General features: G+C 40.1%; 1 protein-coding gene across 1 annotated transcript in view; it reads right to left on the minus strand.

Annotated features, from left to right (window-relative positions):
* Nucleotides 1–24,465, minus strand: part of RELN (reelin) — a gene marked incomplete at both ends in the record, with an annotated part of 529,938 nt that overhangs the window by 71,170 nt on the left and 434,303 nt on the right. Inside the window, 12 exons of the mRNA XM_079711605.1 lie at nt 392–494; nt 596–767; nt 3,234–3,416; nt 4,250–4,334; nt 8,162–8,339; nt 8,445–8,585; nt 11,121–11,394; nt 11,932–12,120; nt 12,307–12,465; nt 17,973–18,049; nt 19,721–19,928; nt 21,137–21,294. Of these exons, the coding sequence (XP_079567731.1) occupies nt 392–494; nt 596–767; nt 3,234–3,416; nt 4,250–4,334; nt 8,162–8,339; nt 8,445–8,585; nt 11,121–11,394; nt 11,932–12,120; nt 12,307–12,465; nt 17,973–18,049; nt 19,721–19,928; nt 21,137–21,294 (1,927 nt within the window). The remainder of the gene's footprint in view (nt 1–391; nt 495–595; nt 768–3,233; nt 3,417–4,249; nt 4,335–8,161; nt 8,340–8,444; nt 8,586–11,120; nt 11,395–11,931; nt 12,121–12,306; nt 12,466–17,972; nt 18,050–19,720; nt 19,929–21,136; nt 21,295–24,465) is intronic.

A 24,465-nucleotide genomic window follows, 5' to 3' on the forward strand; every position in this document is an offset into this window, starting at 1 on the left:
TGACACCATGATAAATATTATATAAATGTGCTGGCATGGTATAGTTACATTGACCTGGATCCTAAGTAATATATAAAAATTGTGACTATAATAATACTAGAATAGTATGGTCCTTTTCATTTTTATAATGTTTGAAATAATCTATTTTGACAATTTCCCATTGTAGTAGGTGAGGAGATTATGTCATAAATAAAGGACCAAAATTCAGAAATAAACCTTAGTAGGACAATTGGTTCTGCTAGTAAAAGTGAATTATGATGTAAAATCTCTTTTGTCCTTGCACAAAAATGGAAAGTCATCATGCATGAAATCATCTGAGATTTTCCTCCTCTTTCCTAGCTTTTGTTCAAGATAAAATTTAAAGCATTTCTAATAGAACAAAATCAAGTACCTCAAATTGTATGATGGTGTTCTCATTCACATTCAGGTCACGAGTGGTAATGGAATGCTCACCAACTTCATTTGAAACAAACACCATAGCTGAATCTTCCTCGCTGTTATACAAGAAAACAACAAGGAATCCATTTAGGCAAAAGATCATTGTGACCTGTATAGAGCAGGGGTTTTATTTTTACCTTCTCAATTAAGTACTTACGGTGCTCCTTTGGAAGAATATGGGCAATAAAGACCAATGTTACCACCAGGGTAGAAAAACCAATTGTCTTCTCTGGGCCCAAAGTCAAAAGTATCTAGAAGCATCACAGGGTTGTTTAAATTATTTCCATCGATGATGAAGTCATCAACAATCCAGATTTCTTCTTTCTTACCTAAGGCATTTTTGGATAAAGCAAGTTTTTTCAATGGTGAAAATCAGACGGACATTTTTGCTCATTGGAAGAAAGTAAAGGACAGAAGGAACTCAGTAACAACCGGTTTAACAGATGCCTTCTAGACAAAGCAGCACAAACTAGGTAACAGTGTGTTTACACTGATTAAAGTGTAAAAAAATGAAGTTTCAGTGCTATTAAATTGACATTGCATGGAGCAGCTGCACTAATTTCAGAAGGCTGGTAAGAGTCTGCTGCCCTTTCCGTCACAGCGGTGCTACGGACCCTCCACCACAAGAGTGGGCTTTGAGTTATGCTTTCACGGTTTAGGGGACTCTGTAAGATACCGGAATCTGTGAGGATGGGTGGTCAGCCTGTGGATTTAGTACTGAGTTACACTAACTAGTCTATTCATGGAGTTAACTCAGGACTTTTTAGAGTCAACCCATGACTTAGAATCATGCTTCCTTCAGGCTGAAGGATCATGGCCATTGTAACACTGGCTTGATGCACAATTTTATTTAGGTGCTAAAAACTACATGGAAGAAAATATTCTGTGTTATATAATACTTTATTTTCCCCTTAAAGCGTTTCAAAACTTGTATGTTTAGTTGAAGATATGTGGGAACATTAGAAAACTAGGAAAATCACTCCCTAGGCTGTCAGAGAATTTGACTCAGCGACTTAGGCAGGGTGTTTAAGGAAGATATTAGATAAGAAGGGTGAGCTCAGTGCTTTTGTAAAGCATTGCTTGGATTGAACTGGAAACAAGGTGATAAGACCATACCAGGCAGAAACAAGATTCCTCAAGGATGCTTTTTCACTGATTCCTACTTTTAGTAGAATTCTTACAAAATATAAAAAAGGATCTGTAAATAGGAGCCTGTAGAAACAACCTGATGATTTAAATGAAGCCACATGTGCCTCTCCCTCTCTAATCCTATCACTGTTCTAATCCTAGTAGCTTTCTTCCCTTTTCTTATTTTGGAAGCAGTTGGTGAAAACAATGAAAAACAACTGGTGAGCATTCCAAACATAACATGAAGACAACTATCCTCTGGACTGTGAAACTGGTTGCATTTCTTTTTTGGACTTTTCCTCAGTGATTATACAAGATTATTTTTTCTGTTCACAGTAAATTAAAATTATTTTTTGACTTACTAGTTATAAAGGAAATATTCATGTTAAATTTTAGAGATGGAAATATATTTTTCTTATCCATTTCTGTGTTACCTCTGCAAAGAATCTGCTTAATATGATGTCTCTGTGCTTACTTAGGCCATTAAATGCATTATTTGGTAGAGTCTGGTCCTTTATAATCAGTAGTTAGTAGAATTACAGGAAGCAATAAAACATTACAAATTTGTAAAATCGTTTTCTGTAACCACCATTTGAAAATACTGTTAAATTATACATTCACGTTAGCTTATCACTGAGGCAAGTGTATGTGATAAGAATACTTTATCTCAGGCACTATCTGCTTTTTTTTTTTTTTTTTTTTTTTTTGCGGTACGCAGGTCTCTCACTGCTGTGGCCTCTGCTGTTGCGGAGCACAGGCTCCGGATGCACAGGCTCAAGCGGCCATGGCTCACGGGCCCAGCCGCTCCACGGCACGTGGGATCTTCCCGGACCGGGGCACGAACCTGTGTCCCCTGCATCGGCAGGTGGACTCTCAACCACTGCGCCACCAGGGAAGCCCTGGCACTATCTGCTTTGTGTCAGTCCCTCTCACTTTGTCATGGCTTTTGCTGTAATGTTGTTCTATCTCACTAATGAAGTGCCATACTCAGAAGAACTATGGGGACTTCCCTGGTGGTCCAGTGGTAAAGAATCCACCTTCCAATGCAGGGGACACGGGTTTGATCCCTGGTCGGGGAACTAGGTTCCCACATGCCTCAGGGCAGCTAAGCCCATGTGCCACGACTACCGAGCTCGCGTGCCTCAACTAGAGATCCCACGTGCTGCAAACTACAGAGCCCATGTGCTCTGGAACCTGCGTGCCACAACTAGAGAAAACCTGCACGCCACAACTAGAGCAATGAAAGATCCCACATACTGCAACTAAGACCCGACGCAGCCAAACCCCAAAAAACAAAAACACATACATATTAAAAAAAAAGAACTATGTATTGCTAAATGAATTCAGTAAAAAATGTAGTTACAACTGATGAGTACCTAATGGTAGAGCTGGATTAAATTTTAAAAACCTTAGCTCTGTGACAGGATTTAGCTGTATTTACATCAAGAGAACTTACGAGTCAAGCCCGAAGATAATACATAGTCAAGTATGAAGATAAAGATATATAAAGCTAAATATTCCTTGAAACTCCTCAAAAGCGAAGCATGTAAAAGGTGCTGTGGACAGCGAAGCCACTCAGCTGACAAACCCTTCCTCCACACCTTAGGAGCAAGCATGCTAACGTGCAGCAGTCAGTTTTGATCATAGGAGAACATGTGCATTTTTACCATTGTTATAAGGTTGCCAGAGTCTGAATCTTGTAGCGTTGGTTTGGGCAGTGTATGATAAGGGAACATTAATGAAAAGTATGTTGGTCATTTGAGGAAAGTAAAATTCATCCATCAGGTGCCAGGTGATTCCCCCATTGGCGGAGAATTGTAATAGAATAGAGTGGGACCTCTCTGGGGTACCTAGAAAGAAGGTAACAGAGGCGTGAACACATCATTATGAACAGGGGGAAATGGTATGATCTTCGACTATTTTTTTGGCATCGATGCATAAGCTGACTTATATTCACATAGACACCTTAGAGTCCAAATGCTTCCGAGGCAACTTAAAGTGATGATGGGTTGGGATTTCTGTATAAATATATCTCAAAACACACACCAAATCTTGCATTTTCACACAATAGTATCTCCCTCTTTTTCTTAGATATGAACACATATCTTTCTGTATTTCATTTAGGAAATATTACATCAAAATTTTTTGATTCTATAGGCATCACAGTTCTACAAAGGGCCAAACATTTAAATCTCAGAATACACAGAAAATCTACTTGAGAATTTATTATATCCAAATGGCATTATTTGTCAAGAAAATCAGTTAGTTAATATGAAAGGTCAGAATGACAGAGTTGACTTTTGGGGTTCACTGTTCACATCTGTGAAAGAAAATCCCAAGTTTCCAAAAGTTAAATGTTTTAAATTTAAATTTCTTACGGCTAGAAAGAAGTGGTGGAAAAAAGACTCAGGGACATGATAATAGATTTAACTACCACAGGACTAGTAGGATTACTACATCTGTATGAAACTATTATAAAACAAGTAGTTATCTTACCCTTATATTAAAAGGAATATATATTATAGAACATTTGTGAACACTATGTACTCAAATTTATGTTAGCTCTCCCATATAACAAAATTTATAGGCCTCAAATCTGTTACTTCTCTGTGGAGGAGGAATTACACATGGGGAAATTTGCTTGAAGGGAAATAGTGAATTCATACTCATAGAAATGGCTTACCTTTTGCTATAAATCGAAGTGAAAACTGGACATACATTGTATTGGTACAGTCTAGATCTCTTGAAATGAGCATCCTTAGTCCTTCCTGTAAACAAAAACACATATGTTAGGCAGTCTTATTTCATTTGCAGAATTATTTTCCTTTGATTTTATACATCTGACTTACATTAGCTAAATGATACATAATGATCAAGAAGCAAACTTGGTCCAGTTTGGAAGGAAAAACTGATCATTTCCCCTTTCAATGGCTTTCATTCCGTATGCCTAAATAACAATATTTCATTGTCTCAACTCCAAGTCACACTTTGCTGTGACTTATAGAAAGCAGTGCAAGAATGATAGCATTACACGTCTACAGGCCTTTTTAAGAACAGCCTCCTTTGATCACAGCATGTTGTGAGGGGAATAACGAGGAAACAGACGGAAAATGTGCCAAGTGCTCCTGCTGGAAGCTGGGAGCTAATAGGTAACTTTTTCAGGGTTCCAAAGAGTCTTAGGAACTTACTCATTTGCGTGCTGTGACGGCCCTGGGAAGCTCTCATTCGGGCTGACACAACACCCTCCAGTTGGTCAAGTTAAATAAGGCATAACTAAGCAAGTCCCCAAGCCCGGGCTGGAACCATTCATGCAGAGAAGCCAAGGAAGGCGGAAAGTGATCATCTTGGCTTTAGTAATTTTTTCTGCTAATTAACTATTTCTGGTTGCCTGGGATTGACAGCTCCATAGCTTGTTTTCTCCATGTGTACACAGGGTTGCGGTGACAGCCAGTAAAACAGAACTTCACTATGCAGATGTCCTAGGTACAAACAGGCCTTTCAGTTTCTCAGGTCTGACTCTGAATGAAGTGGCTCTTTGGTGGTGTGGGGCTGTGTGATACTGCGTGGACACTGTCTATCGATTCCTTAAATATCAACTAACAAATACCGAATGGAATCTTAGGTAGAGAAAGCAAATTCTTCCTCTTCTTCTTAACATTTATTATAGAGTACCTTCTTCAATAGCTGAAAAATTTTAAATAGGACTAATTTTGTAATAGTAACCATATATTGAGTGCCTACAACAGGCTGGGTTCTAAAAGAACCACTTTACTCCTTTAAAAAGCACCTACCACTCCTAAGGGGAATATATTGTTATCTTCCTGTTGCAGATAAGGAAACAAAATCTGAGAGGGACAGTACCTTGCTCAAGATTGCAAAAGTGATGAGAGCAGGATTTGAACCTGGATATGTCAGATTCTGAAACTTATCCTCCACCCTTTAAGATATCATTATTTTGTTTATTAAATTATGTTTTGGTTTGGGGAGAGATATCCAGCTCATGTTAAATTTAGAATTTGAGCGTTATTTGATATGGTAATGAAAAAGCAACTGCATTTGTACCCATCCTTGAGCTTCACAAAGCATAGATTCAAACCTCCTGGATTAAAGGCTGCTGTGTAAGAGCCTTATATTTCCAGTCTTATTTTTCTTTTATCATAATAACTCACTGCCCTGCTCAGTCCCTGATGCTTGATCACTGCATGTCTTTATGTCCTTACCCTCTGCCTCATGCACTGACAAACACAAAGCCTTGGATGTTTTAACAGCTTGGCGCCATGTAGAGGTTAAGCTTATGGGGAAAGGTCACGTCTTCATCTTATCAATACAGTGAAAAAGCTTTGAGGTGGGTAGTTAATAGATCCAGTTCATAAATATCCCTTGACAACGTCAAGATAAAGGAATATGATTACTCTTCCCCCTTGATTATGGAATGTGAGTATAAGATTGGTCCCATGGGTCAATATAAGTCAGCCATAAAAGAACCCATTTTATAGTGTATCTTGTAGGAGCAATTTTTTTTTAATTTACTTATTTTATTTAGTTTTGGCTGCATCAGGTCTTAGTTGCGGCACACAGGATCTTTGTTGAGGCAGGTGGGATCTTTTATTGTGGTGCGCGGGCTTCTCTCTATTTGTGTTGTGCGGGTTTTCTCTTCTCTAGTTGTGGTGCGCAGGCTCCAGGGTATGTGGGCTCTGTAGTTGTGGTGCGTGGGTTCTAGTTGAGGTGCGCGAGCTCAGTAGCTGTGGCCCGTGGGCTTAGTTGCCCTGCAGCATGTGGGATCTTAGTTCGCTGACCAGGGATCGAACCTGTGTCTCCTGCATCATAAGGCAGATTCTTTACCACTGGACCAAGGGAAGTCCCTTGTAGGAGCAATTTTGTTGAAAGTTGGCATGATCTGTAATTATGAAAGTATCTTTCTTTCATATTTTAAATTTTGTTTATAGTTAAGCACTTGATATCGATAATTGCCCAGTGGAACTGCCATGCCCAGCTTCTGCATATATTCTAGTTCAAACAGATGTTTCTTTTCTCATGCTCTTCCAGATTCAGCAATCCATTGTGCTAAATGTGAAGCTATTTTAATAGTGGATAGCACTCTTGAATCTATAAACATTAAAAAGAGCCTATCATTTCCTTTTTCACAAAAGAATACCTTTCTAGGTCAAACTACAACCTACTGAATGGCACACGCTGAGCCCTCTCTGCATCTTGCAGAGCTGATAGATAATATGTCCAACACATATAATGCTTGGCTGCCCTTGCATTTGGATGGCTAAAGGGAACATATAAAAGACTATATGTCTTCCTTGTTTATAGGATCTAGAGACCAGTTTAATTCTACTGCTTAAAATTTTATCAGGTAAAGATATTTGAATCACAGGACTTTATCTTTTTTGGTCTTGTCAACTGCTTCAAATAGATAGTGGTAATGAGAGCTAGAGCCTCAGACAAGACTTAAGAACATACACACAAAAAAAACAGTAGTTTCCACCCCGAAATGTCCTGCCTCAATTTTTTTGGCCCCTTATAGCACTCAGGGACTTATAAATCTCTCTGACCTTTAACGTGTTTTTTCTATCTCATCTAAAACTTGAGGAGAATTCTGGATTCAAACAAGGATGATAGCCAGCATCTATTAGCTATAATTGAAAAAGTTCCAGGGTGTCTAATTTTCTAACTGTTAGGTGTTAATTATGAAGGATGTACAGAAACCCATGCAGATTTTTGTTAAAGATTTCATTTGCACACCTAGATTAGCCGATTTCCCCAGCTGAGTGAGACAGGATGTAGCATGTATTCACATATGAAGATGTGCCAGCTCAGCACTGTTTCACACAATCACTTAACAACCCTCTAACCAACATCTAGGTTGAAATACAAAAAATACACTAATGACGTTTGAGAATGTTATTTAACTTGGCTTAAATGTTTGGTTTTCTTAAAGTCACCAAATGGTTGTATTGGTAGGAGGAAAAGAAAGAAACTGAAAGGAAAAAGCAAAGACCTTCCGTAAAATCAATTAAAAAATATTCTAAGTTAGATACTTAATTACACATAAAATGCTATATTCTAGAAGTCAAGATTCTAGAAGTAGTATATATATAACTTTTACATATATAATTCCAGCAGAGAGTAAAGAAGGTCTGATTACCAAAGCAAAGGAAAAATTTTATGCCTAAGTGATCATAAAAAGTGACGGCAGTGAATATAAGAGGAAACATTTTTTGTTGTTGTTGTTGACATGAGCATATTCATGTTCCTTATGGAACCTTTTTTACTGAAATATAAATTACATAAAGGAAAGTATCAAATCATGATGGAATTATCACAAAGTAACACAGCTATGTAATTTCTATACAACTCAGGAGACAGAACATTACCAGCAGTCCAGATGGCCCCCAATTCTCTCTTCCAATTTATACCTCATTTTCTTCTGCCCAAACCACCACTATCCTGACTTCTAAAACCATGATATGTCCTAGAAGACAATAACTATATATAAAATAATACATCATCTGAACAGTAATGCATGTGTGTGGAGCAGAGAGTGAAGTAGGGAATTCAGTGGTAGTGAAGAAGAATCTTATCTGACCCCTTTAAAAATGAGCGATGTTCCAGATTTGATGGTTTCACCGTTCAGATTCCCCCTCTCTGCACCATATACTTCAGGCCAAAGGTCGGGATGTAAGTTCCCGTTGAAATCATCTTTAAGAATCGAGGGCAGAGGAACGACAGGAACACAGTAGGTTCCACCAAAGCCCCGGTCACACCTAAGAAAAAAATGAGTGGAGAAAAGGCATTATTTGTCGTGAGATCAAGAAGCCATCTTTATCTCTGCATTACAAAGAAAGAAACTGTCAGTTTTATTAACTTACACACAGCGTCCAGCATCACAAATCCCTCGTCCTGAGCACATCCAAGGGCACCCCGAGGCCAGCACAACGTTATCAATAGCCCAGGAGTCAGCCCCCATGGTGTAGTTGGCTTGGATCCATCTGAACCGGGTCCTGGGAGAGCTAAGCAAAAACAAACAAACAAAAGAAAATGACCAAAAAACCACACTTGGTTTGAATGGTAACCTTCAAAGCACAAAAACATTTATTTTAATTCTTTCCCTTTAAAGTGCCCTCTCTGGGTTCCAGTTCCCTCTTTATTCAAGACACTTTGTTTTCATACCAAGTAATGGATGTTGTTTACTCTTGACCCACAAACAGGAGAGTAGAAAATATACTTTAAAAATATTTCACCATTTCTTTCACACAAGAGCCTCTGAACACATGTGAGATGGGAGAGTTACTTTGAACTATCAATTTATTCTGTGTTTGAACTACATGCAGAACCTTAGTTTTTGCTTTCAGGCTTTTACTACTTTTCAGTACTGGGAAAGAGACTGAGGATGATAAACATGAGTATAAGTTGGAATCTTACAAAGGTCTTGCCATGAGGTCTCTGTTCTACTGTTCCCTAAATGGTTTCTGAGGTCGTAAATGGAAGCCCTATCCAACTTCTGCCTCTATTTTGGTTCCTGAGGGCCTGGCTCCCTTAAAGGTGAGGACTAGAATGATGTGATGTACTCCCATGTTTTTTATTATATTTGCAATCTGTTATTTGGAATATACTGTCAGAAGACCACTTTATCCAGAAATATGTGCAGCCTTACCAAACGGCAGTCTCCCAGTTAGGAACAGATTGCACAGTAGAAATCTGTTAGTTATTTGGAAAGTAGAACACAGTTGACTTGAAGTGGAATTCCAACAGTAAAATCTCAAGTGCTATAGTTTCCCCTACACAAATTCTCCTTCAGTGCAACACAGCTGCCAGAATGGTGGCTCTGAAACAGAAATCTAGCCACATCAACACTCAGCTTAACACCCTTGAAATGGTTCCCCAACACATGCAATGTCAAGGCCAAACTGCTAATAAATACACGGCCCCTTCATCGTCTGCCCTCTTCCCTTGCCTCATCTTCCCCTATTGCCTCACAATTATACTCTGATAGCATGGAATCCTTGCATTTCCCCACAAACTCGTGTTTCTTCTGGCCTCTGGGATTCTATTTCGGTTTACAACAGCACATATCCCCCTGCCCCCCAACGAGCCCTTTTCACTCAGACAAGCTCTACTCGCTCATTTAGACTCAGCTCAGACATCAGCTCCTCCAGAAATCTCCCGCCGATCTCCCCAAACTGAGTTAGGTAGTATCTCCCTGTGTTTCAATAATATCATTGGGTTTTGCTTCTGTTATCATTTTATAACATAACTGTTTAGATACCTGTTACCCTAAATAATATATTTGGATCCTGGCATCAACTTATTCATTTTGTGTCGGAGATCTAAAACATAATAGATATTCAATAAATGTTTGTTGAATAAAAATAAAGTGAATAAATGAGCTACAAGTTAGCAATCTTTAAAGTTCTGGGGTCCACTGGAAACTATTTTGGGTTATATACTAAAACGCTTTGATTTCCTGTATTTTTTTTTTCTGCCACTTGTTTGTGCCTCTCTGAATCCAAATTGAACCAGGAAAATGGAAACCACTGTAAATATTTAACACAGAGGGAATTTAACACAAGGAATTGGATGCACAGTTCATGGCAGAGCATGGGGGCAGTGAGGAAACCAGAGTTTAACAAAGTCAGGAAGCACTACAAGTCCAAAGATGGAGGGACACAAGAGGAGATGAGGTTAGTGCACAGGGGCCAGTGTCACATGGAAGGACATCTCGGGGGAGCTGGAGCTGCTGAAGTTGGCCAAGATGCACATGAGATAGAAAGGGAGGGGAAGGAGCACCCTGGTTTAACTTTATTTCCACCCTCCAATTTCTTGCCAGTATCTGCTACTCTCTCAATCTATCAGGAAGCCAGCAAACACATGCAGCTGGCAAATGCAGCTTACAGAGGCCAATCTGCCTACAATTCAGAGCAGAGCAGTGGGAGGGAGATACAGGGACGTGCGGGGAGCAGCCTCAGGATGGTACAATCTCTACCACCCACCATAGTACACACTGGTTCCTAGAAAGATCCCCAAATTATGCAAATGCCTAAACCACAAAAGCGGGAGCCTGCTGTAAGCCCTAATATAACACCTGAATGCGATCTGAAATACTGTGGAGGGGAAGAAAGATGTAAACGGATACGAGCATCCCAAAAGAACGAACCTTTTACTCTTATTCCGGTACTGAGATTAAAAAAAACCCAAACACCTAAGGATACTCTTCCACTTGTGATGATTTCACAAACTGCTTCATGTGGATAAGTATCAGTCTGATTATTGGGTAGATATTTGTTTTTACAACAGTTTAAAAACTGAATCTGGTGGGCAGCCTTCACGTTGCTGCAGAACAGAAAAGTTCAGCCTTGGCAAACTCTCGGAACTCTTAACCACATTTAAAAATTGTTACCCAAGCACCTTGAACTTTTCTTTCCCCCCCGGTATACTCCATGCATGATTATCATGAGAGAGGAATAGAATTGCCAAGCGGCATCATATTTCCCAATTAGGTGACAGAAAACTGAAGTTCTGACATGTAGCCAAATGACAATTCTCACATGGTGGAGAGTGGAAGGTAGACAGTGATCCGCTTCCAATTCTGGAATCTCTCGGAGGTGTAAACGGAACTTTCTGTGTAGTGCAGACAGCCAATGGTTGGAGGAACACACTCTTCGGTGACAAGATGCCAGTCCCTGCCATTGTTCAGAGAATACTGGAGCTGTACACCGTGGGAGTCGCTAAAGGGCTTGCTACAGCCCATGCTCATTTCAAACTGCAAGAAAGTTGATGCTGACACATGAAAGTCCCAGGTCTCAGCGTAACGAGGTTTTCCTACAAAAAAGGAAAAGTTTAATGGCAGCACATAATCGCGCTCTTTTCTTATTTGGTGTTTCTGCTCATCATGCTTTCAGTGGCAAACAAAAATCATGTCTTATCTATAGTGTCTCACGTGTGCTTTGGCTTTTCATCTCATGTTGACTATTTTTATCTAGTTAGCATAGACTCAGAAATATGGAAGGCTGCTAACTTGAAAAGCTTTACCACCTTGAGACAGGCTAATAGAGAGTCTGCAAATTGTAATTCTGCAAATTATGAGACATGGGAATGTTTTCAGATAGGTACTTTTGCCCCACTTTTAAGAAACCTTAGTCATATTATGCATGCCATGAAAGACAGTTCCTGCAAAAACTGTTATTGGGCTCAACAAGTTACACTAAAGGACGACACCGGTCTTTACTTCCAAGATCCCCCCCTCAGTACAGGCAGTTATGCACACAGTTTTGCATTAGAGAATCTGCTCTTGGGTTTTAGGTAATTTAATCCTCCAGTTAATTAAATATTCTCCCTTTATCTGGTGAAAATGTATACCTATGTTTTCAGTGAATATCAGAGCAGTATCCATAGAGAGACAGTCCGTATTGACTTGACCTCCTTGGATTCGATACCAGTTGGCTTGCAAATCCAAAGAGCCATCAAATTTGTCTTGAAACCCAGCTTGAGAGCTGTCATTCATTCCTATAAGGACATCATCCAAGGCCCACTGGGCTGAATGCTTCCCTGAAATCAGATGAATAAAGGCAGTTAGAGAAGGTTCATTATATAGCAATATGAATATCTTTATGACTGTGGTTTTAAATCAAATTATCTAGAAATTGACAGCAAGTTAAGAAACACACGGTACAATGTGGCTTTAACTGGATGATCTAAATGCTACCGGGAAACTTGGGGTGAGCAGTAACTTGCCATGTTGGGGTTGCCACCATCGAAAAGCTGTGGCAGGCGTCTTTGCCTCTCGTGGAAGGTCGATGGAAATGATCTGTGGTTCCAGAAATGACATGAAGTCCAGCTCTCGAAGCAAATGCCAGAGTATCCCATTGTCATTTGAATATTGAACAACAAGGCCTGAGTTAAAAGACATAAATCCAGTTACTTAGACAGCTCTCCTAGAGGCAAAAGAGGCAAGGAACAGTATTATTTGAAATGGCAAGACTGCAGGAGAAACTTCAGATTGCATCTCATAGGATGAGGGCACATTCATCTAACTTCCAAGCAATGAATTAGTAGACCTGAAGGCTCATCAATTTCTTGACCGTTTCTATGCACTGACTCCTAGGAAGTGGAGGGGGAAGATACATAAGCTCTTTTAAAGACCACTCAGTTTTGTATGAGTGAAGAGTAGGTTGGTAAGGGGGACATAAAAATCCACTCCAGATTACATATTTGAATTTTAGATTCTGTCCTGAACTTTACAAAGTCTCATATCATTATTATGTGCTCAGAAAAAATATCTCAGTCTCCCAGTACAAAATCAAGAAGTGCTCTTTGCCACCAATGTACCAGATAGGAAGCACAGCCCAATCTGAAATTCTATTAAGCAGAATAGAATTTTTACTGGCACTTCACCCTTTGTCAGACCTTGGTCACTGAAGACTGAATAAAGACAAATTATTAAATAGCAAAGCAGAGGAACTCACTCCCATCCGATGGTTCTACCTTCCTTTCTCTACCTTTCTACCTTTCTAGTTCTACCTTTCTTTCTCTGTGTCACCTTTCCCCTTCACTTATCCCTTCTACCCTGCCTCCCTCTGCCTGTCACCAGGTGTGATTTAGGGAAATGCACATTAAAGTTCAAGATACTTCGTGTGCTATTCCTGCTACCTATCCCAGAAAAAGTTTTCCTTTAAAAGAGGACACAGGGAAAGGGTAATGTTGAATGCAAAGGAAAAAACTGCTAATGATGAAATGGTAGGAATCAACAGGATATATATATGATCATTAGCAATTAATAAAAAAAGTATATTTTACTTGATAGGGGGCCAGAGGGCTTTCTTGGCATCTATCTAATTGCTATTCTATTCCTAAGACTGGCACTGCATATTCATAATTATGACTGGGGATATTGAAGTGCTTTCTGAGTATTCACAGAAAGTATATGTTCAGTAAAGTTGTATTGGTTATATTAATTTTATTATGTTCTAACCTTTTTGTAATTGTAATAATTCATGGTTCTTACAATAACTTTTTAGTTTCCTCATTATTGACTAACCAGAACATCTCAATCCCTCTGTCATGTAGCATAGCAAAGAGTTTACTAAAATTAAGTTTCAAGAAATAATATGATAAAATATAGAACTAAAAGAAAGCCTTTTAAGGTTAATTGATATTACATGGAATTATTGTCACCACATCTGACAAGGGGTGATGCCAGAAATAATAATGACTAACATGCAAAAAAATTGGAAATCTCAGGAGAATTAATCCTACCATATTTAAAATAGAAGAAATCATCGTGTTTGATGAGAGGATAAAAACAGCTCAAAGAATAGGAACTCTCTGGGGAGGCAGTATGCTGTGTATGCGTGCAGACATGCGCACTTGGAGCTTCAGTGGGTGGAGGTGAGACCCATGTGTTGGAGAAGGGAGAGAACCACACCAAAGTTCATGAAGAAGACTGAAGCTAGGCTCTTTCTCATTTTTATTCTAGTCAAGGTGAGGAGCATCTGAGAAAACTCCAGTCTCCAACCCTCGATGTTTTCTCAAAATATAGTTTTTCTTGTGGATATTAATTTGTTTGATAGGGTTTATATTTAATAACATAGGAGAGAGAGAGAGGGAGAGAAAATGAATAATTTAGATAGTTATCTGGGTGACGTATTCAGAAAGCAGATACAGTACCCGAAATGAAGCATCACAAGACTAAAATCTCACTGGTGGTCCTTTAGCACCTTCTACTCAAACTATGGTCCAAGGACCAGTGCCTGCATCACCTGGGAACTGGCTCTACCTGTGGTGTTTTTACATGTCCACAAATTCTTTGACACTCCTCCCATCAAAAAGTGAAGCTTAATTCTCCTCTTTTTGAGTGTGGCTGGACTCAGTAACTTGCTTCTAATAGAATATCGTAGAAGCGACAATGTGTGGCTTCTGAGAGTAGGCCATAAAAGGCGCTTGCACTTCCTTCCCTGCTCTCTCATGGTTGTCTTGCTCTGAAGAAAGTCAGCTGACAGGTAGTAAGGACACTCAAGCAGCCTATGGCTAGGTCCACTGAAAGAAACTGAGGCCTCTTGTCAATAGCCATGTAAGTGAGCATCTTGGAAAGAGATCCTCCAGCCCTGGCTGAGTCTTCAGATGACTGCACTGTCTTGGCTTTTATCTTGTATGCAGTCTCATGAGAGGTCTGGAGTCAGATCCACCCAGCAAAGCTGCTCTTGAATTCCTGACTCACAGAAACTAGAAGATAACAGATGTTGCTTTAGGCCACTCAGTTTTGGAATAATTTGTTACGCAGCATACCACCCAAGTCCTACTGAATCAGAGTCTGCATTTGAAAGCCTCCTAAAGGATTCAGATGTACACAAGGATATGAGAAACACAGCTCAAGAGGTCCATACTCCATTTGGTTTCTGCTTGCTGCCTTTCTCTTCATTAACTTTTTCAGGAGTGCCACTTATACCTTCAGGCAGCCACAAGATCTACAGAGATGAGGGCCCCAATTCTGCAGGACAATTAAGTGCCTGGCAGATAAGTATGAAAGAATGGAGAAATGCAAGACAGGGAAACAGCAATATCCATATTTTATATCAATCACTGAGCCTCTTTAGCTGTGTCATCTAAACACTGTCCATCTGAATAAACCAAGCCATTTTAGCTCATCTACTGAGTGTTTTAAGAAACATAAAACATTTCCCCTTTTAAATTACAATTCCATCTACAATCTTCCCAGTCTTATTGAAAATAGCCTAATTTTGATTTTAATTCCAAATATGTAAATTGAGGCTTCAGCTTGAGTATGTAAAAAATTGTTACTTTCATCACTAGAAGAGATTTGTTCAAGGATTTAGGCAGATTTACATTTTAACAACCAGTTTTCAATAAAAGACTGAGAACGCCTGTGGGATGTAAATTACACAGGCAGCAGTGAGTTCAAGAAAACGGCTCAGAGTCGTTGAGAAAAAGTTGTGTTCTTAAAGGACTCCTAAGGGAATAAGCCCAACAGGGCAGACAAGAGCATCTGTAATCAGAGGTTAAGTATAAAGCAGAGCTTCAGGTCAGTAAGTGGATGCTTCCCACTGTACTCTGGCCAGAGTGGGTCTTTTTTTCTCATATACAAATAGGGGTACAGATTTGTCATTTTCAGAAGAGTCATGCACGTATGCACATGCACACAGTTGCTACCCTGGGCCAACCACAGACTATTCCTACATAATAATTTTATTACGAGGGTTAAGGACAACATTAACGTGCTCTGACTCTCCAATCAGTAAGCAACGTCTTGGGACAGGACCCCATCTACCTTTGCATCCCTCAAAGCTCCTGTTCTCTGGGTGGGCGGACAATGTGCTCTAGAAATACTCCTTTGCTTTGAACTACGTATTGTTTCTGCAGGGTGATCCTGTAAAAACGTACATCAGGTCACGTCGCTACCTGACCTAAAAGCCTCCAGTTGGTTTCCCCGACAGTGGATTCCGACCCCACGTCCCCACCACGGCCAGCGAGGTCCTGCCTGACTGGGCCCCTGCCCCTCAACCCCCAAGCACTCCTCGACCTTCACGTGCCCCAGGCCACCTGGCTTTCTTTCTGTTCCTCCAATACCACAACTCTCTTCCACCTCGTGGCCTTTGCTGTTTCTTCTGACTGGAAAACTTCCCCCTGAGCGCCTCCTGTGCTGGCTCCTTTTCACCCTTTAGGTTTCAATTGAAATGCCACTTCCTCAGTGAGGCCCCTCCCAGACCATTCTATCGAAATCTGCATCTCCCCCTGCATAAGTTTACTTTCCATCTCATCAGCTTATTTATTGCTGTCTAGCCCATCAATCTAACATCTTGCTTATTTCTTTTCTTTACTGTTGATTTTCTGACTCCTCTGACTAGAATGTAAGTTCCCTTAAGGGCAGGGCTTCTGCCTGCTATGCTCATTATTGCCCCACTAGTTCTTCCCATTCTGGCATGTGGTAGTCTGCATTTCTTGTCCCCATGACCACACATTCTCTTTCCTTCTGCCACATGGCTGGCAACATCCAGAAGCTCCCCAGCAGCTGTTTCATGATCCTGGGTGCTGGAATGAGGACCTCAGATGACCCATGAGGAAAATGCAGCACAAAGGACAAATCCTTTTTGTTTTAACCCACAGAGGTTGAGAGGGTTGTTATTGCAGCATAACCTAGCTCATCATGACTGATGCATCCGTCTTTCAGTGACACTGTATCGGTGCCACCTAGAACTGTGTCTAGCTTAGAGCAGATTCTTAATAAATGTTTTTCAAGAGATTAGGAAATGCAACATAGTCTATATAAGTTTCTAGACTGCTGCTTCAGTAAACAGATTATCTGGATAATTCCTAAAGTACTGAGATACTTAGAAAAAGTCATGGAAGCTTTCAGTTACTGAGGATATGGCTAAGGACATTTAGAATTGATGAACAGAGCTATTGGTAGTTCTATTGACTAACAGGTACTATAGTGTTTAAGCCAATATGTTTTACATAGTCATGCCTGAGAGAATAACAAATTTAGAAGCTGCAAAATTCTTCACATGCTATTCACGAGATCAATGTTTGGAGGAAGACCTATCTGAGAAGCTCATGGATTTTGTACCAGGAACCAACTCATATGCGGGGTCCCTTAAGGAATCCCGTCATATCTGTAGAGCAACTGCAGGCCACCTATGTATGTTTCAAGCCTTATGAATTTCTTTCAGCACTGAATCACGGAGGCGGAAGATGGTATGGATGCCTACAGAGAGTAGAGTTCTGGGTAAGGAGAGAGGCAGTGTGCATGATGGTTAAGGCGTAGGCTCTAGAGCCAGCATGAGTGGTTTGACTCCCTGCTCACCTACGTACTGACTGAATGATCTTGGGTAAGTTACTTGACCTCTCTGTGCCTCAGCTTCTACATGTGTAAAAGAGGACAAATAATAGTACCTATGGCAAAGAGGTACGGTGAGGATTAAATGCATTAACAGATAGAACACTTGGTACAGTGCCTTGCATATAGTAGGTACTCAGTAAAAGTTCATGTTTATTATTACAAGAACTGCTCCTTCCACCAAAGGATTCCAGTACCCTTAGGATGCTTACAGGCAGGAAGCAGAGTATGATCTGCATTCAGGAATACCCTATGCAAACAAGTTCCTAGACCTACACCGTGCTGAATGTCAAAGTCTCTGCAATTTTGTTTCCTCCCGTGTAAAGTTATAAAGGAACAGGTTTCCCTGTTTACAGGCTTAAGGATCTGGATGAGGAATCTTAGAGACCAAGGCTCTATGTAGTTACCCACTCATTGATGGAGAAGAGAAGAGAAGGAATGATTTAAGGTAGTGTATCAGTTTACAAAATCCCGGCCAAACTTTGGGAGGAGAAAGAACTAATTTGCTAGTAGTAACTGTAATTTCTATGGAAATATAGCAGCTTACCTTCATTTCTAGCTCTTGGTTTGATGCAGGTAATCCCTGAAGTTTTGCTTCCAATTTGTATATAAAACTGAACGAGTCTGGGGGAAAAAATCCCAAAACACTTCAGTTTACTTACAAATAGATGAGCTCAGAAGATTTAGCCCTTTGTATTTTGACACATTAAAAAGTAAAACTCCTATAATTCTTAGGTACTACTTTTAAATTCGAAGGGCATATGACAAACAGAAACTACAAAGATTATATAGTAAGTTAATTCTGTAACCATTTGAAAACGTTAATTAATATGACCATTAATTTTATTCTGGAATAATTACTGAAACAAAAGGAAACAGTTTAATTCCACTTCATTGTGACAGTCTGATATGATTTAGTGAAATCACTGAAATGGGAATTCCTTTAAATTGAGATGATACTATCCTTGGAAACTCAGGAGGAAAAATCTAACATTAAAAAGTTGAATGCTGGGACCTCCCGGTGGCGCAGTGGTTAAGAATCTGCCTGCCAATGCAGGGTACACGGGTTCAATCCCTGGTCCAGGAAGATCCCACATGCTGTGGAGCAACTAAGCCCGTGTGCCACAACTACTGAGCCTATGCTCTATAGCCCGCGAGCCACAAGTACTGAGCCTGTGTGCCACAACTACTGAAGCCCGCGCGCCCTAGAGCCCGGGTGCCGCAAATACTGAGCCCACGCGCCGCAACTACTGAAGCCCGCGTGCTCTAGGGCCCATGTGCCACAACTACTGAGCCTGCGTGCTGCTACTACTGAAGCCCGTGTGCATGGAACCCGTGTTCCGCAACAAGAGAAGCCACCACAGTGAGAAGCCCGCGCACCGCAACGAAGAGTAGCCCCTGCTCGCCACAACTAGAGAAAGCCCGCACGCAGCAACGATGACCCAATGTAGCCAACAATAACAAAAAAAATTGTTAAAAAAAAAAAGTTGAATGCTGTATTTGTTTAGGGCCAGATAGTTACCTGTATTACTGATTTAGACTTAGATGGTTTAATTTTTCACAACTGACACTCAGTGTGATGTAAACCATTCCTCAGTCCACAGTAAACCAACCTACATGGCAGGCACACCTCTGTGAGAAGGACTCAGAAGGAAGGGAAAGAGATTGGAGGCAGAAAAACTATGACACAGAACCCCGGATTTTAGTGAGAAGAAGGTCTAAAAGTTTCAAACATTTATTTAGTTTCCTTTCTTCCAATTCTAAAATAGTTTGATTAAAAATAAAAACACACAGTTTTATTTTAGGTGTGCTACTATTTCATTTGCCCTTAAAACTAAGCAGTTATTTATTTTACCAGTAGGTGTCAGTGTAGGTATTTTAAATTTCTGGAACAGTTTTTCAATAAGTGAATACAAATAAACTTAGATAAATGGGGGTCATGACATTTTTGGACACAGAATTTAAAGTTGAAAAAAATACTTTGTTTTTCCTGGCATATATTAAAATTAATACCAAATAGTCTTCATAATAACACAGAACTTTAGAAAACCAAGCTGGCATACATTAGACACACAGGCCTTGGTGATGACTGTATGCTGATTAATGAATTGGAGTATAAGTTTTGCAGAAACTGCCTATTTTATTATAAAGTTATGCTTTATTTTTATATATCAGAATCTATATAGAGAAACATTACTATGTAAACCCTCAATAACAGAACAGAGTGTTGTAGGTTGGAACACATGGCACGGTAAGTACTATGTTCATGGAGAAGTATACCAATTCACTATTCACCTGATATTCCTGGTGTCCAGAGGGATGGTCCTTGCTTCTCTTTTTCCGGGGCCACTGAAGTACAGAGACTTGCCATCGTTAAGTGTTCCACAGCCTGTTCCAATCTGGCCTCCGGTTATCTTGTACCACAACGGGCTGAGCTTCCCCTCAAATCTGTCGAACATCTCACTGTGATTAGGGACAACAGACACACAGGTTCCTTGTGTGGCTTCCGAGAAAAGAAATACACAGGAGAGAGGTTTTGTTAAAAGCATGAGACATTGGAAGGTACATTCAGTGCATGGGCAAAAGAAGCATTGCCACAGGTGTTAGGGGAAAGAAACCACATCAAAATGTGAATCTCCCAATCATCTGCCTGAAATACAGCCATCACTTCTAACATCAAAAACACTATTCTGCTCCTATAATTTTAAATTTTTAAACAGAGAGACATCAGGAACCACACATTTCCATGATTCTTGTTACTCAGAGGATCTGTGTAAACTGAGAAATAGATTTTGTCCACCACAAAATTGGTTCATTTGTTCTTTGTATTAGTGGATCAATAAGGGGAGTTAATCCCAGATTTAAAAGAAACACCCTGAAACCACGAGTGACGGCACTCTCTGCAGAAGGCCTGCAACAACATATGTTTGTCTTTGGTCACGCACCAGATGAAGAGCAGAGTGCTGAAAGGCTGGGAAGGATCCTTTGAAGTTCCCTCCAGGAAAAATTCTATAAAAAGATTGCGGAGCTTATAATATTTTCTCCGATTTTACTCTTTAATCTCAGCTTCCTTTTTATTTTGCTTGTAGCAACATCCAAGGGTGACTGTGGTCAGAAAATACTTCTCGTGTAAAGTGCTCTTTTGGCAGTCTTGGGTTTATCATTTCATAAGTTGATTTTTACTTTAAATGTATACAATTACATTTTGTATCAAAGCAAAGTAAAGAGCACAGGCAGCCAAGTGGTGAAGAGCTCGGCTGCCAGGGTTGGAAGCCTAGCTCCAGCAACTCCTAGCTTTGTGACCTTGGGAGAGTTACTATACCTATCTGTGTCTCAGTTTCCTCAAGCGTAAACAGGGACAATAACAGTACTACACTATAGGGTGATTTATTGCTAGAATTAAATGAGGTGAAACACCTACTATAGTGCCTGGGATGAAGTACGGACTCAAGCGACGTTAATTAGTTTTACTATTACTAATAAATAAATATACTTTAGGAATGAAATTTGTGTTGTCATGTGTTTCCTTCTTAGGCAGTTCAAAACTACAAAATATCTCAGCACCTCATTTGCCTGGGTTACAAGTTCCTACAATTAGGACTTAAAGAAGAATAAACTCAGAATCTATTTCCTTGGAAGAAGTAACATGAAATATAGTAACTAGAGACGAATATTTTACAAACAAATCATCAGACATGTCTGCAGCCTTACCAGTGTACCCCAGGTCACAGAAACACACCCCCGAAACGCAGTCCCCATGGCCACTGCAGTAACTGGGACAAGGCTCTGATATGTACACGCCATCCAAACCAAAGGGAGGCACATTCTTCTGTGAGCTGCTCTCCTGGATCCATCGGAATCTGGTCTTACTGTTGGGAAAAACAGCACAGGTGTTTCTTGTACCAGTATCTCATACCAAAGCACTGAAATACAGAACGTTTCAGAAAGACTCAAGAGAGATTTAATATTTCTTTGGAAGTCACATTCACTTGATCGGTCACTTAACCTTCATAAGGTGTCTCTCTCAGATCTTTCTCAAAACTTCTTGATTTTTTCTTCAGCATAAATATTTCAATATCAGGAAGATCAGATAAAGAAGATTCTGATGGCCAGAAACATAGGTTTTTGCTTGTACATTTTAAGAAGCTATTTGGTAATCTTTGAAACCATCAAACAGAATGTTCTTTGTTAGGACAAATAAGAGGACTCTGGCTATTTGCCATTCTCATGATTCTGGGAGGAAAGAGTCAAGTTCGTACTGACAGCTCTATTCCCACCTGTTGCCTTCCTTGCCCTCTTCTTCTTACCTTCAAATCTCCAAGATGCTCATTCTATAAACTCTTAGCAACCAGCTGGGCTGCCAATGGACACTGGTAACTGCCAACAAACAAAAGAGGGACCTGGTCCCAGTGCTTCAAAACCCTGGAACACCAGTGGCCTGGGCTACTGCCCAGTCCTATTTTCCCCACAACAGTTGTGAGGTTGCCAGATTAAACTTGTCCCAGTTGCTTTCTAATCTTGCCAATCCCTTCAACACATCTCTTTTCTTTTCAAATATATGGCAATCCACACACATCTATAATTTCATACCAAGAAAACACCTCTTCCTTCTCAGTTCCACTAACATTAAAGAGGGAAGATGGATTAGGTTATCTGGATACCAGTTAATTTTGCTGCCAATATTTATAGACTTTTGAGTGAATTCAGTCTCTTAGTAGAATAAAGAATAAAGAATAAAGAATCTTAAAGATTAATGAAGATTGTCAAAGGTAACTGTAGACAAAGGTTCCTTTTCCCCTCTATTATTGTGAAAATAATACAGCAGTATCAGAATGCATTTCTTTCTGGCTCTCCAAATAGCTTTGGTAATTTGGCAACACTGAATCATATCCCTGGCTTTTTTTCATTATTTTAAGTTACCTACTTTTAGCAAATTTGCAAATGTAACCAACAACGTTGTTTACTAGGTTTAAATTAATGCAAGTCTTAACACATTCTTCATTGTGTCAAGAGGAAGGTGAACACATCTTTTGTTTACTTTGGAAATAATTCAAAATATGTTGGTCTTATTTTTTTTTTTTTTTTTTTTGGTACGTGGGCCTCTCACTGTTGTGGCCTCTCCCGTTGTGGAGCACAGGCTCAGCGGCCATGGCTCACGGGCCCAGCTGCTCCGCGGCATGTGGGATCTTCCCGGACCGGGGCACGAACCCGTGTCCCCTGCATCGGCAGGCGGACTCTCAACCACTGCGCCACCAGGGAAGCCCCTGGTCTTATTTTTTAAGGCAAAAGACAATTGAATTGAAGATTAGAAAAACAGAGCAAAACCAAAAAAACAGAAAGGAAAAGAAAAAATCATGGGCTTTGGGAAAATTCCTCCCAATAAAGTTGTAACATTATTTAGCCTGTGAAGATATTTTTCCTTTCAAAGGAAATCAATGGAATTGATGAACAGCATCTTTTGCCAATTGCTCGTAAGAAAATGGTAAGCCCTCTATGCCCCTTCCAAAAGATAAGCTGCATATCTACGATAAAAGAGGAAAACATACCAATTCCCTGATAGACGTCTTCTTTAATTAGAAGTCATACTTGTCTTTTCTTTTATGTTTCTATAATATCAATAGAACCCAGAGAAACATGGATCTATGATTTCCGCCACATGCAAAGTGAAAAAAGAGGTAAGAATAATGTCTTTTCTTCACCTAGGCTCTCTCACCTGGGCAAGATGAGGGCATCTCTCTATCAACTGTTCTGTTTCATGGAAGAAGCCAGTTCAGACTGAGCCCCAGAAGCATTCAGAAAGTTGAAGAATCCCAACTGTAGGTAGAATTCTAGAAACTTTGGTAATTCGATAGGGAGTGAAGGGTAAGTAAAGCCCTTTGACCCATCTCTGATTCTTGGGGTCCTGCAGTTTTCATTATAAAAATAAAATAATCAAGGTCTGGTCTGGCCAGAGAGATGAGGCACCCTTGTTTGTACATTCTAAGGCTGCTATAGACCCAAGAAACAGAGTAGGCTGTTAGACACTTGAGAAGGCAAAAGACTTCAGGAGCTCAGTATTAAGGCATCCATATTTAAATAAATTTTAAAAAAAGCAAAATGACTAATCATTTGATGAATAGGGTGTCCAGGACATGTTGAATTAGCAACCAGCTGGGCTGCCAGCTGAGAGTCCTAGCTGGAAGCCCATATTTCAGAGTGAAAGGGCAAGAGATGGCACCTTTTTTCCTTCTTTTAATTTTTGTTAGTTGGCTTCTAGTTGGAAGGTACAAATCAAAGCAACAAAGATTTCACTGCTCATGACATAAGCAAGCGTTGCTTTATCTCCATTTCTCCAAGTTATGCCTGGTTCCTGATGCTTACTGCTTTTCTGTTCTCTTAGGAGCACAACCTTGGAAATGAGCACAAGTAATTTAGCAACCTTAGGGCTGCTTGAAGAAGAGGAAGAACTAGTAAGGAATTTACAGAAAAACATAATCATAGACCATCGGAGGAAGGGAAGAAATAAGTAGGCCAAAGTTAACTAATAGCATGTCTAGATTCCACATAGTTAATCTTTTTTTTTTAATAGAGGAGATGTAGCTTTAAAATGATTAATATTATTAATGAGTGTGCACATGTGTACATGTGCTATTCATATCTTTTCAAGGAGACACAGCAGAATGCAGAACAATGATTTCTTGCTGAGCAGCACTGAATTTATTTTGGAAAACATATTTTAGAAAGGGAGGTGTCTTCAATTAGCTAATCACCTGTTGCGGGTCCTTATTCTTCATTCAACCACCATTTACAAGTGCCTATAACATGCCAGGTGGTGCCAGGGCTGGGCACATGATGGGGAGCAGAATTCCTGCATGGTTCCTACCTTTACGATGCCCACGGTCGAATGAGAAGACACATTTAATCAAACCCCTGCACAAAGAAATGTAAACGTGCAACTCTGATAACTATCACCATTAAGAAGGGCATAGAGGGCTTCCCTGGTGGCACAGTGATTGAGAGTCTGCCTGCCGATGCAGGGGACACGGGTTCGTGCCCCAGTC

This window comes from Hyperoodon ampullatus (genome assembly GCF_949752795.1).
Source record: "Hyperoodon ampullatus genome assembly, chromosome: 9".
Taxonomy (NCBI): domain Eukaryota; kingdom Metazoa; phylum Chordata; class Mammalia; order Artiodactyla; family Ziphiidae; genus Hyperoodon; species Hyperoodon ampullatus.